Here is a 25,780-nt window from a genome sequence, read left to right as displayed (position 1 = left end):
GTATGGAAATCATTCTCAATAGATATTGGCATTCCTTTTCTTTACATCCCTAAGCTCATTTCATAAACTAATCAAACTCATGTTCTTTGTGCTTGAGGGAACAATATGATTCAACTCTGCAAGTTGAAGCCTTGCCTCTGGTCCAAATTCTCATTGAGCTTAGGGAACATATGAGACTGCAGATGTTGTAATCTGGGGCAAAAAACAAACTGCTAATGGTCCTGATGCAGGGTCTCAACCTGAAACATCAACCATCTCTCTGCCTCCACTGATGCTGCTTGAACTGCTGAGTTCCTCCAGCAGTTTTTTTTTGCTCCCATTGAGCTGAGATCCCTTCCAAGAATGGGAGATTGTTGAAATAAATCTGCTATTGCTGAAATGGAAATTTAAGCACTTTAACATGGGAAACCTCCAACACTGTCCATGTAGTGGTATTGGGCTGGATCAAGCTGGGCAGATCTCCCTGCCCAGAATTGCCACCCATAGTCTGTCCTTTCTTGGGCTGGGTGCAGGGGGCCTATCACAATAGTCCTCCACACTCTAGAATCTAGGGGAATGGTGTTTATAGCAGCTGGATCTTGAACAACATAGTACACTCACCAAAAACCTGCCCCCACTGCCACTAACAGCCAACTAAATCAGGACAAGTTTTCACACCTTTCAAAGCTGCAACCACACTAAGTGTTACACCTGCCCCTACACCTCCTCCCTCACCACCATTCAGGGCCCTAAACAGTCCTTCCAGGTGAGGCAATTCTTCACATGTGAATCCATTGATGTCATTTATTGCATCTGGTGCTCCCAGTACCGCCTCCTCTACATCGGTGAGACCCAATGCAGACTGGGGGAAATCACTTCGTTGAGCACCTTCATTCCATACGCCGTAACAGATCTCCTGGTGGCCAGCCATTTTAATTCCACTTCCCATTCCCACTCCCACACCGACATGTCTGTCTGCAGCCTCCTCTACTGCCAAGTTGAGGCTAGACACAGATTAGAGGAACAGCACCTCATATTCCACCTAGGTAGTCTCCAATCTGATGACACGAACATCGATTTCCCTAACTTCCAGTAACCACTCCCCTCTGTTCCCCCCTTTGTTTTCCCTTATCCCACCAGCCCCATCACCCCTTCTCTTTCCCCTCCCCCACCCTCTCGATCTGCCCATCATCCACATATTCCTCCATCCAGTTCCCCTCCTTCCCTTTATTCCATGGATCACTGTCCTCTCCTACCAGATTCCATCTCCTTCAGCCCTTTGTCAATTCCACCCATCATCTCCCAGATTCTTACGTTATTCCCATTCTCCTCCTCCACCACCTGCCTATCATTCCCCTCTCACCTGGATCCACCTATCACCCACCAGCTCTTGCTCCATCCCTTCCCCCCACCCTTTTATACGGGCTATCTCCCCAGTCCTGATGAAGGGCCTCGATCTGAGATGTCGACTGTCCATTTCCCTCCACAGATGCTGCCTGACCTGCTGAGTTCCTCCAGCATTTTGTGTGTTGTTTCAGAGCTGTTAATGGTTTTTAAACATCACTAACATTGAAAGACATTTGAAAACAATTGCAGTAAATTTAAAAGTGAATATTTTTATAATTATTAACCTTTTATTAATATTAAAAGCAATATTTTTAATTCTTTGTGCTTTTCATCTGAAGAAGTTTTGTTTAAAAGGAGAAATTTATCTTCCCCTATATCACATAAATCTTTGTCCTACAATCCCTGTCATTGTAATGGATTATTGAATCCTGCGCTAAGTCTGACCTGGTGCAGGATTCACATGGTGATCCCATAGTATGAAATCCAAACAAGACTTGGTTCCACTGCCAGCCTCTGGGCATCAGTGACCAGGTTATTAGTGACCAGGTGTGTCTTGGCAGAAGTACCAATGACCCCTTCCATCACTTTGTCGATGCTTCACAGAAAAACTGATTGGGCGGTAAATACTGCCAGGTCCAGGGTGGTCAAGGTACTCTCAGACTCAGATCTTTCCATGATAAACACAAAACTTCTATTGCCACCACCATCCACTTCTATATACCCCTCATCCTTGCTGCCAGCACAGAGATTGCCCTGATTATATAAACTCAATCTCAACTGTCAGGGTTATCGACCTCTACCTCCACAAACATTCTAAACATTGGCAAGAGTCACTAGACCTCAGTACCCTTCTGATTCAGTTCTAGAGACATCCAGCCAAATATCCTACTGCTTCCAACATTTATACACCAGACAGCATCCAGAAGCACAATTTCTCCCTCCCTGCCATGGCCCCATCCTTTTATATTACTGGCAACATGTAGTGTGCTATTCCACAGAGTCTATTCCTAGCCAATCATGACATAACGTTTAACATTTTGTTCTAAGACTTTGCTATTTAGTCAAAATTGAGGGTTGGTCACGTAAAAACATATTTGATTCTTGCCTCATTAGTGTGTTTGCTTTCTTCAGAATTCAAATGAGGTGGGTGCTTCTGCACCTAAGAAAACAGTGTTGTTGAACAGCGCAAGGGTGGGAAATAAGGAAGAAGTTTGGTTCAGTGTGTGTCACAAGCTAATGGAGTTAAAATCCCTCCTTTTGAATTGACTCCTTTTGAGTTGAGACATTTTTGTTAAAATCCCTCCTTTTGAGTTGAGACATCAAGGGCTGAGGATCACATTCTCTTGGAATTTATCATACTGCCCTGAACTGGCAGGAAGAGGCAGCCATCCGGCGAGAGTGGTGAGAAGGAGACGAGAGGAATAGTTTATGGCACACACTAGGTATCAGACAGGAAGTCAGGGGGTATTGGCCCTGACTTTCAGAAACAATATGCCCAAATGATTTACACTATCCTCTTTTATCTCTATGCTTCCTGCAAAATTAAATGTTTACTTGTTCCATTTCATGGATGCAGTAGCTTAAGAAATGATAATATATTTTCAGTGGGAAAAATGTCAAGGTGCCAATATTACCCAAAGATCAAGGTTATGTAATTGTAGAGCCTTCACCTCATGCAGGTAAGAGAACAATGATTTACTGACTAACGGATTAGAGATTTGTATATGAGGGGCTATGTTAGAGGAATGTTGGTAATAGTTCTTTCGTGCTGCAGATATTTCATTATATCCTAAACTGAATTTAATGCTTTGTGTAGGTTTTTTTTATGAATTTAAGTAACAGATTAGAAACAATTATTTTATTTAATTCAATATGAATTTATTTGTTTGTACAGCAAAAATAGGATTGTGCTGATGTTCGCCATGGATTTACGTACCTAAGTGCTGGAAATTCTCAAGTACTTGAAGCCCCACATGTTATTCCGATGCTAATTTTTAATTTAAATAAGTTATTTGAATATCTATGCTGATACTCCTCTGCAGTAAGAGGGAATGCTGTACTGCTGCAGATGCTCGTCATTAAACCGAGACTAGCTCTACCCTCTCAGGTAGCTCAGACATCCCATGGCATGTATTCAAAGACGAGGAGAGGAGTGATCACTCATGTCCTAAGCAACAACACCTTTCAACCAGCATTACTGGAACAGATCATCTGGTTACTATTAGAGTGTGTTTGTTGGACTTTCCCCAATTGGCTCCCAAATTTCCCATATTACAATGGTGACTGCATTCTAAGTCACTACATTGGCTGTAAATTGCTTTGGGACACACTGAAGTGAACATGAAAGATGCAATTCAAATCCATGCCATTTCTTTTACTACATTGACACATTAAGCATGATTTTTGCTTACTTGTTTACCTTCTGTGTAATTCCATCTTAATTATTTAATTTTATTTTTCCACATAATCATCATTGCTATTTGTCTATCTAATATTCTCTTAGAGTTTGTCATTGTAATTAGCTATTATTTTAAAATATGGATTATAAATCAAAGGCATTGTATTTAAATTTCTTTCTCCTAATTTTTAGACAAAGATCTCAGTGAATGTCTCCCTGGCAAGCCATTGCTTTCACCATCTGGATTTTATTATCAGGATAAATGGGTTTCAAACACCTGTAACATTCAACACTTTGACACTCCAGCAAGTGTTACCAACTGTCTGCGTGGGAAAATTGTTTATATTTTTGGAGATTCCACTATACGCCAGTGGTTTGAATATTTGACATATTTTGTACCAGGTCAGGTTTACCCATTTTTCATTATACATTATGGTCTAATCTGTTTGATGCATTATATCTACTCCCATTCATAATCATGTTTGGTGTTCTTCTCAAGCCATTTACACTTCCTTGCATATGAACATTTTCTGCATCATGAGGTTACCATTTCTACACTACGCACCTAAGAAAATGCAAAATAACCCAGGGTAAAAGCTCTGTGGGAAGGGTATTCATATCTGTGCATTATACAAAATAGCCAATAACACTTCCAATGGAACAAACAAATCTGATAATATTGAAATAAAATTCACAGGTTAAAGGTAGACAATTGGAAACACTGGGTGTTCATACAAAGAGGGTTCATCATAAACTTAGAAGACTTGGACCAACCTCCATTTTGCAGTGGGAGGAAAAGCTTCAATAATCCACGGAATTCAAAATGCTGACAATTATGAAGTATTTTGCGATAACAGAAAGGGTCATCAGTTTGAGCTGTTCCAAGGATAACCATGTTCCTCGCCAGTTCAAATTACATTAATAGATCACATTTGGAGCTAGCTAGGTAAGAGCTCCCAGAAACAGCTGCAGAGGTCTTGATGCATGATCATTGAGTGCAATACTAGAGGCAAGTCAGTTTATGTTCTGCCTGCTATATATAGTGATCACAGTATCTGGCTAACACTAACATTGCTTTCCTGAAGGCTGGAGAAGTTACTCACCATTTCCTACTGATTATCACAAGAGAATTGCAGCATGGCATTGGCTGATGGATATGGCATTGAAGCGTCATATGCAAGTCATAGTGCAGGATAGCAAAATGGGTAATGATAAGCAAAATCTATCAGGAAGGAATAGAAAGTACATCCTGAATTATGGGGGGGGTAGTGGGGACAGGTTGCATTCCTGGAAAGCAAATGTGATCTCGCAATTTTCTGTAACGCGAAGTCATGTTATTTATGCATGCATCAAGAAACACGAGTTGGAAAAAAAGTGTTTATTTATTTACTTTTTTCTCCCCCACATTAATTCCATGAGAGAAAATTTTATTCAGTACCTCAAAACTTTGGGTAATGATTAGTGAATTCTGTAAAGGTGAATTTACATTACTCAAACAGCTGTAACGTGGAGCTCACCTGTATAATTGAAATTAGAGCAAGGAAAAATGTACAAAGACAGAATTGAAAGTTCTTCATCTGAATGCACGCCGCATTCGTAACAAGGAAAGTGATTCAACAACACAGATTTAACTAAATGGGAACAATCTAATAACCATTACAGGAAGGTTGCAAAATGATCATGGTTGGGAATTAAGTATTCCATGATACTTAACTCTGAGAAGAGGGAGGCAAAATGGAAAAGGTGTTAGAACTCAGAGGAATGGGATAAAGACAGTAGAGGTGAAGAATTATAAATCAGAAAATAAAGCAGAATTAGTTTGCATAGAATTAAATAAAAAACAGCGTGTGGCAGAAAACATTGGCTGTTAATTTAATACAGTAATGTTAATGGAGACACAAGAGACACATGCTGAAATCTGGAGCAACAAAAACAATCTGCTGGAGGAACTCAGTGGGTCGAGCAGCATCTGTGGGAGGAAAGAAATTGTCAATGTTTTGGGTTGAAATGTCGATGATTCCTTTCCTCTCACAGATGGTGCTTGACCCGCTGAGTTCCTCCAGCAGATTGTTTGTTGCAAATGGTAACGTAGGATATAGTGTAAGTTAGGAAATCAGAGATGGACGTGATAAGGGTTATACAATAGTCATGGGTGACTTTACATATGGACTAGATATACCACATTAACAGCAATACAATGGAGGATAAATTCATAGAGTATAGAAGAGATGGCTTGTTGCATCAGTATGTTGAGGAATCAGTGAGGGAACAGGCAATTTTAGATTTAGCATTGTGTAATGAGATGATCTGGTAGTTAAGAGACCTTAAGTTAGCAGTGATCATAATATGATAGAATTTTATATAAAGATTGAAAGTGATTTAGTACAATTGGAAACAGGGTCTTAGAGCTGAATAAAGCCAACTGAACCAAGGCAGGGAGGGTTGGGAAAGGGGTTAGTTGGCAATTATAGATTGTCCATGACATGAGAAAGAGTGTGCCATAGGTGTGAACAAAGGAGTTATTAAGAAAGAAGTTGCTGCAAAAACCACCCAGGCTGAAAGTAAAGTATTATCCAATAAACTAACAATAGCCAACGTTAAAAAGTATAATAAATAGTTTACAAGTTATATACACATGTTAAGATATCTTCATAGTCACGTACATCAAAACACACAGTGAAATGCATCTTTTGCGTAGAATGTTCTGGGGTCAGCCTGCAAGTGTCGCCATGCTTCCGGTGCTAACATAGCATGCCCACAGCTCCTAACCCGTACATCTTTGGAATGTGGGAGGAAACCGGAGCACCCAGAGGAAACCCATGCGGACATGGGGAGAACGTACAAACTCTTTACAGACAGCAGCCGGAATTGAACCCAGGTTGCTCGCGCTGTAATAGTGTTATGCTAACCGCTACGCTACCATGCCGCTGGGAAAGATAATATTGGTTCAAAGGAAAAGGTGCTTACACTGCCAAAAAACAGTAAGCCTGAGGATTGGGAATATTTCAGAATGCAGCTAAACAGGACCAATGCATAAGGAAAGAAAAAGTAGAACATGACAGTAGGCTAGCAAGAAAGGTAAAAACAGAGTGTAAGAACATCCATATAAAAGTAAAAAAAGGAAAAGATTAACCAAAGTTAATGTGGTTCCCTTACAGAGTGAGGCAGGAGAATTTATACTGGGGACTATGGAAAATATAGAGCAATTAAGCAAATATAATGATTTCAATACAAGAGTAGACATCTTGCACCAATTGTACAGAACCCTGATGAGACGTCATCTGGAATATAGTGTGCAGAGGAAGGATATACCTGCATTAGGAGTGCAGCGAAGGTTCACAATTGATTCCTGGAACAGTGGGCTTGTCATAAAAGGACAGATTAAGTTGATTAGGCCTGTATTTTCCTGAGTTTAGTAGAATGTATGGTTATGTCATTGCAACCTACAAAATTCTTAGAGGACTTCCAGGGTAATTGCACAATTGATGTTTCCTCTGGCTGGAGTGTCTATAACCAGGAGTCACTGTATCAAAATAAGGGGTTGACCATTCAGGACAGAGATGAGAAGAAATTTCTTCACCTAAAAGGTAGTGAATCTTTTGGAATTCACTACCCCAAAAGAACTGCAAAGGCTCAGTTGAAGAGTGTTTTCAGAAAAAGACTGCAATATTTAGAAATGATGTGATATGGAGTTAGTACAGGAAAGTGGTATTGAGGTCATCCGTGATTTTATTGGATGAGAAAGTAGAAATATAGGGCTAATGGCCTACTCCTGTTCTCTTCCTTATGGTAGGACTTTTCCTTCCTCCTCCTTTCAGTAGCTTGGCTGGCTGTGTGTGTCCTCTGGCACAGCAGAACACTGCAGCGTGAAGGTATTATTGCTCCAGGAGAGTGACATGATTAGCTTCATATGGATCAAACAAAGCCTGAACATCGAGAGAGTAATTGCAGGGAAGAGAATCTCCCCTTTGGATTATGCTCACAACACAACCCAAATGATCAATGTTGTGAGATCAGCTATAATCTTATTGAATGACAGAGCAGATACAAGGGACCAAGTGGTTTAATCCAGCTTCAATTTATTATGTTCTTTTTTTCCTGCTGGGTACATTCCACATCTGGGGTAGTAAGTGGTTTATGCAGAAGCTTTGGAGTCAGCAAAGGCCCTTAGCTCTGGCAAAGTCACCCCATTTATGCTCCTACAACTTTACAGAGCACCAAACACCTGTAGAATCCTAGCAGCAGCCTGAAGAAATTAACTAGCAACTAAGCTGTGGGTAGTTGATTCCTTTAAACAGTACAGGTGGTAGGTTCTTTCCTTCTGTTGAGCAAATGTTGCTCTGTACGTGGTTAAAGTGTTAATCAGAGCTTAAGTTTCAATCTGACAGTGCTGTAATCATGCCTATTCTGTATACTTCCAGCAGACATTCATTACTGGCCAACACCCTCAACATCACTGCATCTTCTACAGTTCTGTCTGCAAACATTCATGTTTATCACTTGTGCCAATTTGGGAATCTAAGGACTCTCAAAAGCACATGTAAAAATCTGAATTTTACACTATAGATGCATGAGATGCATGCATTCAGTGCAAAGTTCAGCAATCAAATCATTGCATTATTTCAAAGTCACCAGTTGTGACCATAAACAGAAGGTGACAAATGGTTAAAATAATTTTGAATTTGGTTCAGGTTAATTATTCACCAATGACACCCTCTGTAAATGTTACCATGGTGGATTATCCTTGCTCATTTATCTCACCCCCTGTATAGTTTTTTTTACAATGATGTCCACCCCATACCTCTCAGTTTATCTCAGTCACATGATCATCTTTACTTGGTTCCATTCTTGGCAATCCAACCATAGCCAGAGTACCTCCAGCATTGCAATTTCTCTTTACAGACCAAATATATAATTGTGGAATCTTTCATATCACTATCATTGATTTCCTTTATCTTCAATAAAAGGCACATTGATGACATTCTCTGAAGAGATGACATGAAGTTCCACATCACTGCTGAAGACCAACCTTTGCACCAATACTTTCAGCCTCTCCACTCTTGGACATAGAATGAGAGATGTAGCTCTAGCTTAACACATTGAGCTGTTAAAGGATATGCCAATATAATATTGTTTTAGTTATTATCTACCAAATTATGACTCAGAATTGTTCAAGTCATCTTTTCTTTTAGGCCTCAGAAAGTTTGATTTGGGCAATTCAATGAAAACTGGCCCTCACCTTGCTCTGGATATGAACAACACGATCAAGATAGATTATTTTGCACATGGGAAACCAATCCGCATCCAGCCCATATCGAGTCAGGATCTACCATTCATTGCAAATAAACTGGATGACATTAAAGGAGGAAAGAACACAGTTATAGCCTTTACCATCTGGTGCCATTTCAACACTTTTCCAGTGGAACCTTACATCCGAAGGCTACAGAACATCCGGAGATCAATTCTACGATTGCTGGCTAGAAGTCCTGATACAGTGATCGTAATAAAGACAGCTAATGTGCAGGCTCTCCCACGAGAGGTTAGTCTCTACAACAGTGACTGGTTCTCCTACCAGCTTGATTTAGTGATGAGAAGGATGTTCGCAGGCATCAAAGTGGCATTTGTGGATGCGTGGGAGATGACCATAGCCCATTACCTGCCACATGACCTACACCCCAAGCAAATCATCATCAAGAATGAAGTAAATGTGTTTCTTTCATATGTGTGTCCTTTGAAAAAGAGATAAATGCTACTTTAAATCTTTTCCAATAATCATGAGAATCACGTAAGATAATGAAGAGTTTTAAAATTTGAATTCCAAATTAATTTTCTTTAAATTAATGGCTTTTGGGTCTTCTGAAATAAGCATAAAAATTGTGTGATCTCTCCTCGGTCTGTTCTGATTTTAAAATTAGTCATATGCCATACATGGATCATGATTGAGGTAAAATTCACTTGAAAAGACTATTAACCAAATCAAGACTGGGAGTAGGGAACATTGTGATTTTATTTTGTACACTGAACTTACTTTCATTCCTCTTCTGAAGGTGTACCCTTTTCCTGATATACATACCCACAGAAGTTATTGTCAGCTCTATCTCATATACATGTGTGAACCTATCAAATCCATTGGCAAAAGTAGCTGCACCAAATTCATTAGCCTGTGTCAAATCAAGCCAATGCAGAATGGAATCAGAATCAGGTTTATTATCACTGACATATATGACGTGAAATGTGTTGTTTTGCAGCAGCAGTACAGTGCAAAGCCATTTAAATTACTATAAATTACAAAATAAATAGTGCAAAATAAAAACAACAAGGTAGTGTTCATGGTTCATGGACCAGTTGAGTGTGGGTTTTCAGGCTCCTGTACCTCCTCCCCGATGGTAGTAACAAGAATTCCATTGAATTCTTCCTAAAAAAAAGTCCAAATGATTGTTTGGTGCACAATGCATTAATTTCCTTGTTATTGATCATGAGTTCTGCAATACTGTACATCTGCTGACCTATTCTGCTGCTCACTGGGTCTGGGTTCCAGTCCTTAATGAGCACCAGGCCACTGAACCAAACTGTCTGTGGAAATTATTGGTCAAATGGCTGAAAGGAGTAGAGCCAGGAGAACATACATTTCCCCATCCACCACTTGCTTCCCTCACTCTACTTCATTTCACTGCTATGGAACTTGATTTTCTTGCAAAAGAGAATAAGAGTCACATTGTCTGTACTGGGGTGCTACAAGGACACTCAGGTGAGATGTAAAGGCACTAGTCAGAAAAAAAAGCAAGAAAAGTCACCACAGGATATCCAGCCTCTGATCTGCTCTTATAGCCGCAGTATTTTGTTGGCTGGTGCAGTAAAGTTTCTGGTGACCCCTGGGATATTAATGGCGGGGGACTCAGCAATCATAATGTGTTGCTGTTAAGAATCAGTGGTTAGATCTCCCTTGTTGGAAATGGTAATTGCCTCATTCTTCATTGATGTTAGTGCTACTTGTCCCTTATCAGCCCATAACTGAATGTTGTCTTGGGCTTGCTGCATGTAGGCATGAGCAGCATTATTTGCTTTGGAGTTGAGAATGGAAGTGAACATTGTGCAATTATCAAGGAACATCCTCATTTCTAACCTTTTGACGTGAGAAATAATATTGCTCCATGTCTTTACTATGCCAAATGCCTTATGAACACCAGCTGTATTGAGTTCTGTGAAATAAAAACAGAAGATGCTGGATACACTCAACAGGTCAGTTTGCATCTGTGGAGAAAGTCAGGTTGATGAAATTTCATCAGGATTTTGTGAATTGCATGATCTGTGCAGAATGACCTCAGTCCATGATTTACATATCACAACGTCAAAATTCACTGAAGAGCTCTGGGGTAAATAATCGAATTTCTAGGCCACTGTGGATTTGGTGCACAATTAAGATAGAAGACCACTGCATAATCCTTGAGAAGTGCTAACAGAACACCTAGAAAATAACAGTCTACATGGATTGATGAAAGGGACATCATGTCTAACAAATCCATTACAGTTTGTTGAAATTTTAACTAACAGAATAGATAAGGGGCAAACAGTGGATATGGACTTTACAAAGACTTTTGATGACATACCACACAAGAGGTTACTAAATAACATGAGAACACATGGGATTGGGTGTAATATACTGACATGGGTTAAGGTCTGCTTAACGGAGGGAGAAAACAGAATCTCGGAATAAATGGGTCATTTTGGGGTTGGGAGACAAGTGGGGTGCTGCAGGGATTGGGTACTGTGGCCCCAGCTACGCACAATCTATATTAATAATTTGGACGAAGGGATCATTTCCAAGTTTGATTTACTGAATGACAGAGGAAGCATGAGGGGCTCAATGGCCTACTCCTATTATTTCTTATGGCATGACCTATGCTGTTTGATTTACCGTGTTATGAGGACCACTGAGATTATATCAGTACTCTTGCTTCACAAACTAAAACAAAATATTGCTACAATAGCATGAATCGGAGCAGGTGAACCACACAGGATAGAATATTGCTCCAGATCAACATTAAAAGAGTTCTAGGCAGTTATACCCAAAGGTATCACTTTGAGCCTTCCCTGGCAGCCATTGCTGATCTATCATTTCCAGAACATCAAAAGAGTTGAGAGGGAGAAACTAAAGCAGGGGAAGAGCTGAATTCATACAAGAGCGATGCTGGTGAGAGGGGAAGTGGGGAGAAAAGGCATGTGAGAGGGGATGGGAATGGAAGTAGGAGCTGGGTGATTATGGAAAATGGGACGAAGGGAATGTGAGCAATAGTTAAACAGGATGATTGGAAGAAACTGCATAAAGGGATGAGCACTTCAACTGGGATAAATTGATCAGGATGGGAGCTTGAATAAAGGGATGCAAATGACAGCAGGAATTGGGATAAATGGTTTGTGAGTGTCAACATGAAAAAAGGGCATGAACAGGGACAGGAATAAAAGGAGTGATATTCTGAGCTGGGATAAAGGAACGTGAGTGGCGACCAGAGATACAGGGATATGAGTGGAGCTCGGATGTAAGGTGTGAGTGAAGGAGGGGTAAAGGAGTGAGAATTGAGCTAGGTAGAAGGAGGTAACATTGGGAACTGGGCAAAAATGAATGCAAGTGGGAGCTGGGATAAAATCAGTTGGGGGTGATCTGGGATAAAGGAGTTGAGAGTAGACCTAGGATAAAAGAAATCTGAGTGGAAATTGTGATAAAGTGGGTGAGGATGGGATCTAGGGATAAATGGAAAAATATGAGTGGAAGTTCAGGCTCAGAGCTTCCTGGGAAAATACTGTGAAGGTGACAGTATTTGTAGACAAAAGTAACAATACTATTTCTCTCTTAGAAATGTAAGAGTACTTCATCTGATTCACAAGGATCGCACATTTATTTCAAAACAGGTTTGCTTTAGCAAGTGAAATAATGTCTTTACACTGCTGAGTTACTATGTATCCAGAATTTGTCATATCTGATCAGTGCATTTTCTCTGCAGAAGCTCTGACTGCACTCTTTGCATCCCTCCTGCCACCATCCATTGTTCAGATTGTTAAATTGTAGGGTGTTGAAACATGCTGAGGCTCAGAGCCATAAGGAGTTTTCCCTGCAGCAGAATATGAACATTGCTGCTGATCATCTGCTGTGGCTGTCTCATCACAAGCTCCTGGTCACTGCATTAGTCACATCGAACAGCTCTTTTGTACTTCAGGTAACACACATAATGCATTAATCCATCAGTCTTAAAATCCCCTGAACCATCTACATAACTGTGTTGGCTGCTGCCACCCCTAGTCAGAAACTAGAAGTCAGGCCGAGTCTGCAATCTTTCATTAACTGTATAAAAATTTATTCACACTCCTCTCACTTGTCCCTTTCCTCCCTATTCCTCAGTAGAGTAGCTAGAGTGGCTGCATAATTTTCTCCAAACTCCCCAATGTATCCAGTCAAGCCTAAAGATGACCGAAGAGCAGTTGCTGTTCCCTTCCTAAGTTACTTCTGTATAGCTTTCTATTTGGCCTCACCAATCACCTGCTCTCGAGTAACCCCAGAAATTGTATTTCCTTCTATCCTATCTGATCTATAGAAGAGTACATCACAGTACAGGCCCTTCGGCCCATGAAGTTGTGCCGACCTATATAAACACCTACTCCTTGATCAATCTAACCCTTCCCTCCTACCAGCCCATAACCCTCCATTTTTCTTATATCCACGTGCCTACCCATGTTTGCAATTGCCTTCTGACCATTAACTATTAGCAGGTGTTGGCAACTTTGTATTACTAATCACTTGTTAAGATGTTAAACCTTCACCATAAAGGCCAACGTATGGTTGTATTGGTTTGAAAGCTTTATAATGCGATATTCATAGAAAATAGAACAGCACAGGAACAGGCCCCACGCTCAAGGTGTTGTACCAAACTAATTAAACACCAAACTAAACTAACACTAACTACACAATGACCATATTCCTCCATTCTCTGCACATTCATGTGCCTATCTAAGAGCCTTTCAAATACCTCTACTGTATTTGCCTCCACTATCACCTCGGCAGCACTTTCCAGGTACCCATCACTCTGTAAAAACTTGCCCCACACCTCTCCTTTGAAATTAACCCCTCTCACCTTAAATGCATGCTTTCAAGTATTAGACATTTCGGTCCTGGGAAAAAGACTATCTCTGCCTCCCATAATTTTATAAACTTCTATCAGGCCTCCCCTCAGCCTTTGCCACTCCAAAGAAAACAGTCCAAGTCTGTCCAACCTCTCTTTATAGCATGTGCCCTCTAATCCAGGCTGCATCTTGGTAAACCTTTTCCACACCCTCTGCAAAATCCTCCACATCCTTCTTATAATGGGGGACCAAAATTGAATGCAATACTCCAGATGCGGCCTAAACAGACTTTTATAAAGTTGTAATCTAACTTCCTGACTCTTGAATTCAGTGCCTCAACTAATAAAGGCAAGCATGCCATGCACCTTCTTTACCACCCTATAAACTTGTGCAGCCACTTTCAGGGAGCTATGTGCTTGGACCCCAAGATCCCTATGTACATCAACACTGTTAAGGGACTTGCCATTAACAGTGTACTGTCCCTATACATTTCATCTCCCAAAGTGCAACATCTCACACTTGGCCAGATTAATATCCATCTGCCATTTCTCTGTGCATATCTGCGACTGATCTCTATCCTGCTGTGTCCTTTGGAAATCTTCTACACTATTCACAATGCCACTAATCTTTGTATTGTCTGTGAACTTACTAACCTACCCATCCACATTTTCATCCAAGTCATTTATATATCACAAATAGCAGAGGTCCTAGTATGGATCCCTGCAAAACACCACTAGTTATGGACCTCCAGCCAGAATAAGTCCCATTGGCCACTACCCTGTCTTCTATGGACAAACCAATTCTGAATCCAAGTGGCCAAGTGACCGTGGATCCCATGTATCTTAATCTTCTGGATGAGCCATCCATGAGGGACCTTGTCAAACACCTTACTAAAATCCATGTAAACAACATCCACTACTCTACCTTCAATCACTTTCGTCAACTCCTCGAAAAACTCAGACAAGTTAGTAAGACATGACTTGCTCTGCACAAAGCCATGCTAACTGCCCATGCGAAATGCTCATAAATCCTATCCCTAAGAATCTTTTCCAATAGCTTCCCTATCACTGACATAAGACTGACAGCTGTATAGTTTCCAGGATTATCTCTATTTCCCTTCTGTTCAACACAGATTTTTGCACATGATACATCTGTCTGCTTTCTGTTATTGTTTTCCTTTTTACTACCTCAATGCACTGACATAATGAAATGATCTGCATGGATAGCATGCAAAACAAAGTTTTTCATTGTACCTCAGTACATGTGACAATAATAAACCAATTTAACTTAATTTTAATTTAATTTGAAGGGAAAAATGGCCAGAGGAAACAACTGACAAACCACAGGTATGCAGAAAATAATTAATGTTGAGGAACTGAGAACTTCCAGTTTTTCTAAATAGATCCTTTCACACATTTGTTTTAAAATGGTAGTTTAAGAATGGCCAGCTGCTGGAGAATGGAGGAATGCAAAGAATCCCCAAGCAATTTATCAGGAACAAGTGTATGATAATTGTAGCAGTAGATGTACATTTCTTCTGTAACCAATGATACTTTATATCTGGTGCAACTTTGTATGCTACTCAATACATTCTGAATTCACAGAAATGTGCCTCCCCTCTTTGCTGCCAGGCATTGGTAAGTTCCTTTTGCAGCTGTTCTGGTTAAAGTCCTGATATCCCTTGCTCACTTCTTCTTCTTGATAATCTCCTCATGCTCGTATACATCAGGATCCACATCTTATCCTGACTTTCTTCCTGGTGAAAGGTGCCTGTGATCGCCTGCCTACAAGTTGTGGAGCAAGCAGCAGATGACATGAGGTAGGAGGTCCTGTCTGGTGAGTACTGGAGGGTATTCCTGGAGAGATGCAGACAAATCTCCTTCAGAGGAGGCCAACAGTATCCTATACTGAACGCACTGCATTAGTGTGACATCCATTATAATGGCACCTTGCTGGTCTGCCTGCAGTGCACACAGGTGTGAGATGGGCTTTGTCTCCCAAAGTCCATCCATCAGAGTTGTGTGACCCCTGGAAGTTATTAAGCAGCCATGATTCCTGAAAATGAAAAAGTCACTGTGAGTGTGGTGTACAGTGTATGATAATTTGAACCTCAGAAGCCAGCAGTATTGGAAAATCCCCACTTTGATTCATGATTCATGCACAAAGGAAATATGAACTAAGTAGTTTATCTGAAGCACAGAGTATCAGTAACCTCAGAAATGCTGTGATAAGCAGCCAACTGCGAGATAAAGGCATAGGTCCAGTACAGTTACTTCAGATGATCCTGAGGCTAGGCATTAATCATGACATTGACTTCAACTGTGAGAGCATATCCAGACCCGGGTACGAGTTCAAAGTTAATCTCAGTGAAGCCAGCTTTGGAAAAAGATTAGCCTCTGCCTGTACTGCTCTACAGAAAAGGTCTAGATAGGAATCAAAGAGAAATCAATAGAAAGCAAAGCCCGGAAAAAACTTGCAAGTGGCACTATGTAACCCAGAAATGACTGCTACTGCACTCCAAGATGAAGTTAACTTCAAAGACACAGAATTGAATGCAAGTTAGGCTCATATTTTCTGAATGCAATAAGGTGGCCCATTTTTCTTCAAACTTATAATATTACAAAGAAATCAGCTATTTAATACAGAGCCGGCTGAAGTAAACAAGACATTCTCTTAAATAAAACAACAACAAACAATGATGCAGATTTCCTTTGCAAATATTGGACACTCAACTTTGAACTGAAAGGGGAAAATGTGCCCCCTCCATACATGCACAGCAGTCAGCTTTATAAATCCCATGCTCTGTCTAAATAGCATATGGAGGGAAGTGCCTTGCACTAGTGGATAAACTCACTGTGTCATTATTAAGTGAGGCAGTGTAACAGCCCACCACAGTCCACAATTTGCATTTGTTCACCAACTGATGTCTGCTCTGTCCTGACAACTTGGTGTTATTCCCAACATGTTCTATTTTGTTCACAATTAATCCTGCTATTTGGGTTATTTTGGTTATTTTGGGAACTGTACATGCTATTTATTTCAATTAAATATGTTGAAATGTAACCATAAGTTTCATGCATCAAAGTGTGCTAACCTCTTAGTTTTGAATTAATTTCAATTGCCTTATTGTGCCTCTGGCAATCTCTTTCTCTATCTGATAGACTCAGCTTTCCATTACAATTATTCCCCAATTTATGAAGGGGTTACATTTGGGGAAACATTTTGTCAGGCAAAAATTTCTAAATTGCAAACTGGTGTTTCCCACTGTGAAAACTGTGGTTGCAGTCCAAAGCTCAAGAATTTTGGTTAAAAATACCTTAACCCTTAAACATACATCAGTAAGCACCAGAAATAACAAAATATTGTTTCGCTACAATTTAATCTTAAATTAAAATATTAAAACCATACATAAATGTACCCCAATGGGGTGTTCAACAAGTGAAACATACATGATTATGAGGGATCTAACAAGGTGAGCAGATTTTCTTAGTGGAGAATCTAGAACTGAGGGTCATAGTCTCAAGATAATTTAAGCTCATTTAAGACAAAATCAGCCAAAATCTTCTCTCTCAGAGACTGGTTAGTGTTCACTTCTCTTTTCCTCAGAGTGGTGGAAGAAGAGTGCTCTTTTCAAGCAGAATTTTGATAAGCAAAATGTCCAAGGTTGCTGAGAACAGGCAGGAATATGATGTTGAGGTAGCAATCAAATCAGCCACAATCTAATTGAATGGAGGAGCAGGTTCCAAGGTCTGAGTGATCAATACCTCGTATTCATGGTGGTGTTGCCTGTCAAGGTGGCAGGGGGTGGGGAGTTTGCTGTAGTGAGAGGTAGAGTTGTCAATGGTGTTCGGAGGATAGTGATGCCGGTGAATCTGAACTTGATGGAGCTTATAATGATGATGTTACGGACTCAGTGAAAGTCCCTTTAAGATAGAGTGTGTGTGTGTATGTGTGCGTGGGGTGTGCTTACGTCAATAGAAGATAAAGGACGTAATGACGTTGTTGAAGAGGTCAGAAGAGAGAGAGAGAGAGAGAGAGAGAGAGAGAGAGAGAGATAGAGAGAGATAGAGAGAGAGAGAGAGAGAGAGAGAGAGAGAGACAGATAGATAGATGCTAGTTTTCTCTATCGATGGATGAGAAACAATAACTGTGTCTGCCACTGAAATCCATGTATGGAAGTAATCCGGTGGAGTTCACTTTGTTGCTGACCTGTAGAAGGAAACAGGTATTTGTGTGTGGACGACCACGGTTCGGATGCTTTTCGGGGTGAGGAAGTCACTACCAAGTAAACACCGAAGTGTTGTTTGGGTTCCATCGTGGAACATTTGGATTTCGTATTTACTCTCTCTATGTTTCTCTACGTCTACGTCTTATCTTCAGACAACAGTGGTTGTTGAAGAAGCCCTTGCTCATGTTTCACCTTATGGCTTGTGGAACTGAACTTTAAGAACCATTGCGGAACTGGGAGTTTTGAACTTTGTCACACACACACACACACGAAGAGTTTAGTTTTGGGGTTAACGTTCGAGGTTTAACATTTTTGAATTCTAACATACTAACATTTTTACTTTTATTTTACGTATTATCATAAGTAGTAATTAATAAAATAGTTTTTAACACTAAATCATGCTCAGTGTGTTTCTTTTGTTGCTGGTTCGTGACAATGAAGGCAGGGGTTCTTCCAGCTATTGTATCTGAATGCTGATGAGTGATGCTTAAGGAAGGTGCTAATGGATATCTGGACAGCTCTCCTCTCAATCCTGATGCAGCTTTTGACCCGAAACATTGACAATTCCTTTCCTCCCACAGATGCTGCTCAACCCACTGAGTTTTTCCAGCAGATTGTTTGTTGCTCCAGATTCCAGCTTCTACAGTTTCTTGTATCTCCAGCTCTCCTCTTCACCTGATAAAGCTTCTCATCCCAAAGCACCTCAATTTCTGTCATGCGTTCACATCTAAGACTGCACTCCATGTTGGGACTGTTGTCTTAGAAGATGGCTATTGCTTTCTCAAGATGGCAGAATGTTGTTCCAAAGTTAAGCAGGATTGTTCGCAGATCCGATAGAAATAAGCCTTGTGCATACAATGCTGCACACAACACACTTTATTGCTAAGTTACAACAAATGGTACTGCACTCAGAAGTGCACCTGAGCCCGTTTAACTGCAGCGCCCTGTTCCAATTGGTCCACAGCATCAGTCACGACCTAACCTGTGGTGAGCCCAAATCCAAGAGACCCCACCACCTGTGTGCTCAGTCTTATACCCTGGTCACTTCTCTCCAGCCCTACCTGGGTCGATCCTTTGTCTAGGTCAACCCGTCACCTGACCATTGCCCCGGGCACTGCAGGCTCATGTCTGCAGAGACAATAACTTGGTTACCTTGCACCCAGGTCACCCTTCCCCCACGCACACACAAATGTGATCCCTGCAATTGTTCCTTTGCTCTGTGGCCGACATTTCAGGATTCTTACCACACAAAACACCTCTGAAATCCTCTTTGTGGTGAGCTGTTGTGGTGGTGGTGACACTATGTTGGTGACTTGCTCGTCCTGTGATCTCTACTGCTCAATTTATAACTGATCCTCATTTGTGAACTCTTTGGCATGCAATTCCCTCAACCCTTCCATGTCATGCTGATCTACTTCATCAAACCCAGCCTCATTTCCCAATTTGACAATATCTTCTTAGAGACTTTAAGGTTCATAAACCGACAGGAATTGTGCACACACTCTGCATAGGTTATGTAATCCCAAGAGGGACTAAAATAGGCCATAGTTATCTTCATGTTGTACCTCTTCCAAACTTCCTGAATAGTAGTTTTGTCATTGTTGCTCAACTCCAATATAACATGCCTCACTTCCTGCTGCAGGAAGTCAGCCTCGAACAAAGCAATAGCACCCTGGCATGAGGGTTGTAACCATGAAGGTGTGTTGAGAGCAAAAGTGTTACCTGGATATTGTCAGCCATGTCGTCAATACTAATTGCTGTCCAGGGGCATTGTCAATAATAAGCTACCCAAGTTATTCCTTGCGCAATATTGTTTGATGAAGGAGATAATGGAGAAAAACAGCACAATATGATCTTGGAAGTGCAACACCGTCACCCAGCCACAACACTGGAAGATTGGAACAAAAAAATGAACTGCTGGAGGAACTCAGGGGGTTGAGCAGTATCTGTGGAGATAAGGAATCGTCAGTGTTTCAGGTCAAGACCCTGCATTAGGCCAGGAAGATTGGCCTTTGAATATCCCTTTAGAGCCCTCTGGGTCTCTGAGTGGGATTAAGAGAAGTTTAAACTACAAATCAGCCTCAGCATTGCTTCGAAGGACAAAAGCAAAGCAACCTTTGGTTGCCTTGAAACCTGGAACAGTTTCCTCACCCCTCAAAATGAATATGCATGAAGGCATCTTCTGCGGAAAGAGCCCTACCTCATCCACGTTGAATACTTGTTTAGGAAAGAAGACACCTTCCTAGGTTATTTGTTTCCCTGCCAAAGCACCTACATTTGCTGCCTCCCCCACAGCATGAATATTAGGTAGGTTTACATGGTTTTAGAAATGTTCAAACTTACCTTAGCTAGCCTTGAATATATCAATAGTTCCTGAAGATCCAGCACCCCTCAAGTTCTTTTAGGTTTTCTTGTAATGGCCTCACTTTTACCTGGATCCTCATCAAACTCATAGGAACAGAAGAAATAGAAGTAACTGGCCCTTTAATCCTGCTCCACCATTGATGAACAGTGTAACCCAGAGCCATTTTCTAACACTATTCACATCCCTTGATTCTCTTAAAGCCTGGAAATTTATCAATCTCTGTCTTGAATGAATACAACATAGCCATTCAGGGTAGAGAATTCCAAACGTTCAATCCTCTTTGTGAAGAAGTTTCTCCTCTTCCCAGTCCTAATTAGCCAGCTCTTATTCTCCATGGTCCTACATTTCGCAAATTTTGACAAGATTGCTTCTCATTTTTCATTTCTAGAACATAGAACAGTACAGCACAGTACAGGCCCTTCAGCCCACAATGTCGTGCCGAACTATACGAACACCTACTCCACGATCAATTTAACCCTTCCCTGCTGCACAGCCCATAACTCTCCATTTTTCTTACTTCCATGTGCCTATCTAAGAGCCCTTTAAATTTCCCTATTGTATCAGCCTCTACAACCACCCCTGGCAGTGCATTCCAGGCACCCACCACTCTGTGTAAAGAACCTACCTCTGACATCTCCCCTGAACATTCCTCCTCTGAACTTAAATGGATGTCCACTGGTATTTGCTATTACCGCCCTGGGTAAAAGGTACTGGCTGTCCACTCTGTCTATGCCTCTCGTAATCTTATACACTTCTATCAAGTCACCTCTCATCCTGCATCGCTCCAAAGAGAAAAGCCCTAATTCACTCAACCTTTCCTTATAAGACATGTTCTCTAATCCAGGCAGCATCCTGGTAAATCTCCTCTATACCCTCCCTAAAGCTTCTACATCCTTTCTATAATGAGGTGACCAGAACTGAACACAATATTCTAAAGTGCAGTCTAACCAGAGTTTTATGGAGCTGCAACATTACTTCTATTTCTTGGGAATGCAATCCTAGTCTACTCAATAGCAAACATTCTATCCCTGGAACCAGTCCAGTGTATCTTTGTGCACATCCTTAATGGCAAGTACATCCTTTCTTAAGGAAGGACATCAAAACTGTACACAATAATGCAAGTGGAATCTCTCCAAGCTGCTCTGCAGGGAAAAAGACTTTCTTATTCCTATATTCAAATCCTTTTATAATAAAGGTTAACATATTATTTGCCCTCCTAAATTATTTGCTGCACGTTAAATGTACCATGTGGATGACCTCACTTTTCCATATTGTATTCCATTTGGCATCTTATTCATCTTGTCCATATACTCTTGCAAGCACAAGAGTAATATCCAATAGAACAGAAAATCTATATTCTTTCCAAGTATCACAAATCTAGTAACATATCCTGATTGAAATTCTTTATAATACTCCCATCTTCCTTATTTAAGGTGTACCCTATCTTGAAACTTGACTCCCATTAAGAATCCCTGTGGACCTCAGACCTTTCAAACTAGAAAGTTCTCTTTCACTCTGATTATTTCCACTATGCACAATTCAGGTATCATAGTTTCCAGTCTGTCTTGTTGCACCTTGGCTACACTGTATTGATCTGACATTGGTAATTTCAGGTTAAAGGTAACAGAATTCATGAGATCTCCAAACTCGACAGTTATTGTCCTAACCCTCTGTGAACTGGCTATATCACCCAAAAAATAAAATCACAAACTGCTCACTAATGAGGACTGCAAATATCCCCTTGCTCTAAAAATTCTAAATCACCATCCAAACCCAGGCTGCTCAAATCAGGAAGTCCTTTGCATTGGGTCATCTCACCATTTTCCGAACTTCTGGCTCTTTTGACGTCGTACTCCACAACTTCATAATTGAAGAAAATACATGGGCAATTCGTGCTGGCAGACATTCGAACGATCAACGTTGTAAATTCCCAGATTTTGGAAAATACCTTCACTATTTCCTTAATGTCCCAACCAACTTAAACCATAACCTGGTTTGGGAACTCCACCTTTCCATGTAGAACTGTGCAATCCCATTACAGTTTGTTGTGGAGAATTCCAATTACCTCTAGTTTCTTCTAATCTCCACTTAGATTCTTCTCATGGTTATCTTCAATGATCACTGGATAAGTTAAACAATCTGCCAATAATGTAGAGCTGATGGCTAATTGGAAACCATATTGCATTCTGCTGGTGTTCCTCATGACTGACTTCAGTGTGGAAGGAGATGGAAGTTATAAATCAACATGTTGAGTCAAATACTTTGTGCTAGGTCTAAGTTTCAGTCAATTTACTTCATGTTAATTAAGATCTTCATCATTTCTACTGTTAGTTACCTGGAAGAGCAAGGCAACTTCACAGATTTCAACTGTAACCCCTCATCTCCAGCAATATTTGAGTGAATTGTGTTGTACCTCACCCTCTTCTACTAAACCTTTTCTGTGTTCAACTGCATCTTAGCATTGTGTGTCATTCGTCATTTATATAAACTATTTGGAATGAGAACATACAAGAGTTGATTAGTAAGTTTGTAGGTGACACTAAAATAGGTGATATCGTAGACAGTGAATAAAATTATCAAAAATTGAAAGGGGATCTTGATCAGCTAGGTAAGTGGACCAAGGAATAGAAATTTTGGGAAGTCAAACCAGGGCAGGACTTTCACAGTGAATGGCAGGACCCTGGGGTGTGTTGTAAAACAGAGGGACCAAGGAGTACAAATACATAGTTCCCTGAAAGTGGTGTCACAGATGGACAGGGTGGTGAAGAAGATGTTTTGCATGCTGGCCTTCAACAGTCAGGACACTGAGTATAATAGTTGGGGTGTTATGTTGCAGTTGTACAAGACAATGGTGAGGCCGCACCTGAAATATTGCGTACAGTTTCGGTTACCCTGTCATAGGGAACACTTCATTAAGCTGGAGAGTGCAAAGAAGATTTACCAGAATATTGTCAGGACTCAAGGGCCCAAGTTAAAGGGAGAGACTGGGCAGGCCAGGACTTTGGAGTGTAGGAGACTGAGAGGTGACCTTATAGAGGTGTACAACATCGTGAGGAACATAGATAGGGTGAATGCATACAGTCCTTTACCCAGGGAAAGGGAATCAAAAACTAGAAGGCATTGGTTTAAGTTGAGAGGGGAAAGATTTAAAAGGGACCCAAGGGGCAACTTCTTCATGCAGAGGGTGGTTTGTATATGGAAGAAGCTGCCAGAGGAAGTAGTTGAGGCATGCACAATAACAACATTTAAAAGATATTTGGACAAATACATGGATAAGAAAAGTTTAGATGGATATGGGCCAAATGGGACTAGCTCAGATGGGCACCTTGGTCAGCATGGATGAGTTGGACCGAAGGGCCTGTTTCTATGTTATATTACTCTATGACTCAATTGCCTTTTGTATTCTTTACCTTTAGATATAATGCCAAGAGTTACTTTTTCTTCAAATGGCTTGATGTTAAAGAATTCATTCCTGCTGTGTGAAAGCAATAATTTACATAAGTGTTCTGATTTACTTAGTTCCTGGTTTACCTATTTATGTTGTTTCCCCACAGTTAAGATTGAGATTTGTGATAAAACGTTATGAAAATATAAATCGGCCAGAGATGGAAGAGCAGCTAACTCCCTTTGCACATCGATCCCTTCCCTTGCTGCTGGTTCTGATGACGTTTTCAATGTTGATCCTAAATATTGGACATATGAAGGTACTGGCAACATGCAGCTCCGAGGGTTGATTAACTATTGTGTCAATTAAAACATTATAGTTTATGTAAATGACAGATATGCATTTCAAAAAGCAAGCCTCAGAATCATCATTATGTTTGCTTTTGTCTTTCTATTACACCAGTTTCTTATGCTCCTTTTGATTTGGATTGCTTTCTTCTCCACTTCTTCAAAGAGTTTACAATTTACTTTGAGTTAATGTTCAACAGGCAGCAGTTGGCTCCCACCTTCAAGTTTGAGTCATCTCCATTTTGGAGCCCACAATAACATCAAACCCATGTGATGCAAACAGCCAGGCAATACAGATGCTCTGAATATCAAGCTTGTATTCATATCACAGCTCCAGTCATGAGTAAGTGATCAGAGAGTAGTGACCAGAGAGAAGAATCAGGAATTAGAGATCATTTGAAAGAATGCCAATGAGAAAAACTTGTAAGCTGGATCTGGTGGCGAGAAAGTAGAACAATACACAAAGTGCTGGAGGAACTCAGCAGGTCAGGCAGCATCCATGGAGGGAAAGAAAGTAGAACCAGATTTCAGGGATGGGGGACTCCAAACAATTTGCGTGGTAGGGCAATGTTTCCACTGCCTGGACCACTCTGGAGTAGGTTTGCAGTAACCACCTTTAAGGTGATACCCTGATTGCATCTGCTGCAATTTCCACAATTTTACCATCTTTGACTAGTCTTGTTACCACAGAGTTAGGGGAGAGGTAGGGAACAGAAGAACCCTTATCTGTCCAAACTCTCAGAAATCATCTCAGCAAGGAGTGTTTCAGCTCCCTCAACCTTCCCAGTCTCCATTCTGCAGAATCTCATAATTCATTCTTCCAAAGGTTTTCCTTTTCTTCAAAACTACAGGCACTATCCTCAGAAATCTGGATGACAGAACTAATGGCTTTGTGGCCAAGTTTGCGGATGATACAAAGATAGGTGGAGGGGCAGGTAGTGTTGAGGAAGCAGGAAGAGTGCACAAGGACTTGGACAGGTTCGGAAAATGGGCAAAGAAGTGGTAGATGAAATACAACGTATGGAAGTGTATGGACATGCACTTTGGTAGAAGGAATAAAAGGCGTAGACTATTTTCTAAGTGGGAAAGAATTCAGAAATTGGAGGTGCAAAGGGACTTGGAAGTCCTAGTGCAGGATTCCCTAAAGGTTAACTTGCAGGTTGAGTTGGTGGTAAGGAAGGCAAATGCAATGTTAGCATTCATTTTGAGAAGACTAGAGTATAAAAGCAAGGATGTAATGTTGAGACTTTATAAGGCATTGGTCAGACCACATTTGGAGTATCGTGAACAGTTTTGGGCCCATATCTAAGGAATATATCCTGGCATAGGAGAGGGTCCAGAGATTTACGAGAATGATCCCAGGAACTAAAGGGTTAATGAATGAGGAGCACTTGATGGTTCTGGGCCTGTGCTCACTGGAGTTTAGAAGGATGACAGGGAATCTTATTGAGACCTACCGAATATTGAAAGGCTGAATAGAGTGGAGGTGGAGAGGATGTTTCCAGTAGTGGAAGAGTCTAAGACCAGAGGGCACAGCCTCAGAATAGAAGGACTTCCCTTTAGAACAGAGATGAGGAATTTATTTAGCCAGAGGGTGGTGAATCTGTGGAATTCATTG

General features: G+C 40.8%; 2 protein-coding genes across 2 annotated transcripts in view; both read left to right on the top strand.

Moving 5' to 3' along the window:
• The window catches only part of LOC127569672 (NXPE family member 3-like), a 94,180-nt gene extending 82,170 nt beyond the window's left edge, over window positions 1–12,010 (top strand). The window contains exons 4-7 of the mRNA XM_052014473.1: window positions 2,932–3,005; window positions 3,917–4,126; window positions 8,917–9,462; window positions 11,916–12,010. Of these exons, the coding sequence (XP_051870433.1) occupies window positions 2,932–3,005; window positions 3,917–4,126; window positions 8,917–9,462; window positions 11,916–12,010 (925 nt within the window). The remainder of the gene's footprint in view (window positions 1–2,931; window positions 3,006–3,916; window positions 4,127–8,916; window positions 9,463–11,915) is intronic.
• The window catches only part of LOC127569494 (uncharacterized), a 534,065-nt gene that overhangs the window by 360,119 nt on the left and 148,166 nt on the right, over window positions 1–25,780 (top strand). The gene's annotated exons all lie outside the window — the stretch shown is intronic.

Source organism: Pristis pectinata, chromosome 4 (assembly GCF_009764475.1).
Source record: "Pristis pectinata isolate sPriPec2 chromosome 4, sPriPec2.1.pri, whole genome shotgun sequence".
Taxonomy (NCBI): Eukaryota; Metazoa; Chordata; class Chondrichthyes; order Rhinopristiformes; family Pristidae; genus Pristis; species Pristis pectinata.
Note: the sequence above shows the minus strand (reverse complement) of the source record. Positions and strands in the feature narration are given on the sequence as shown.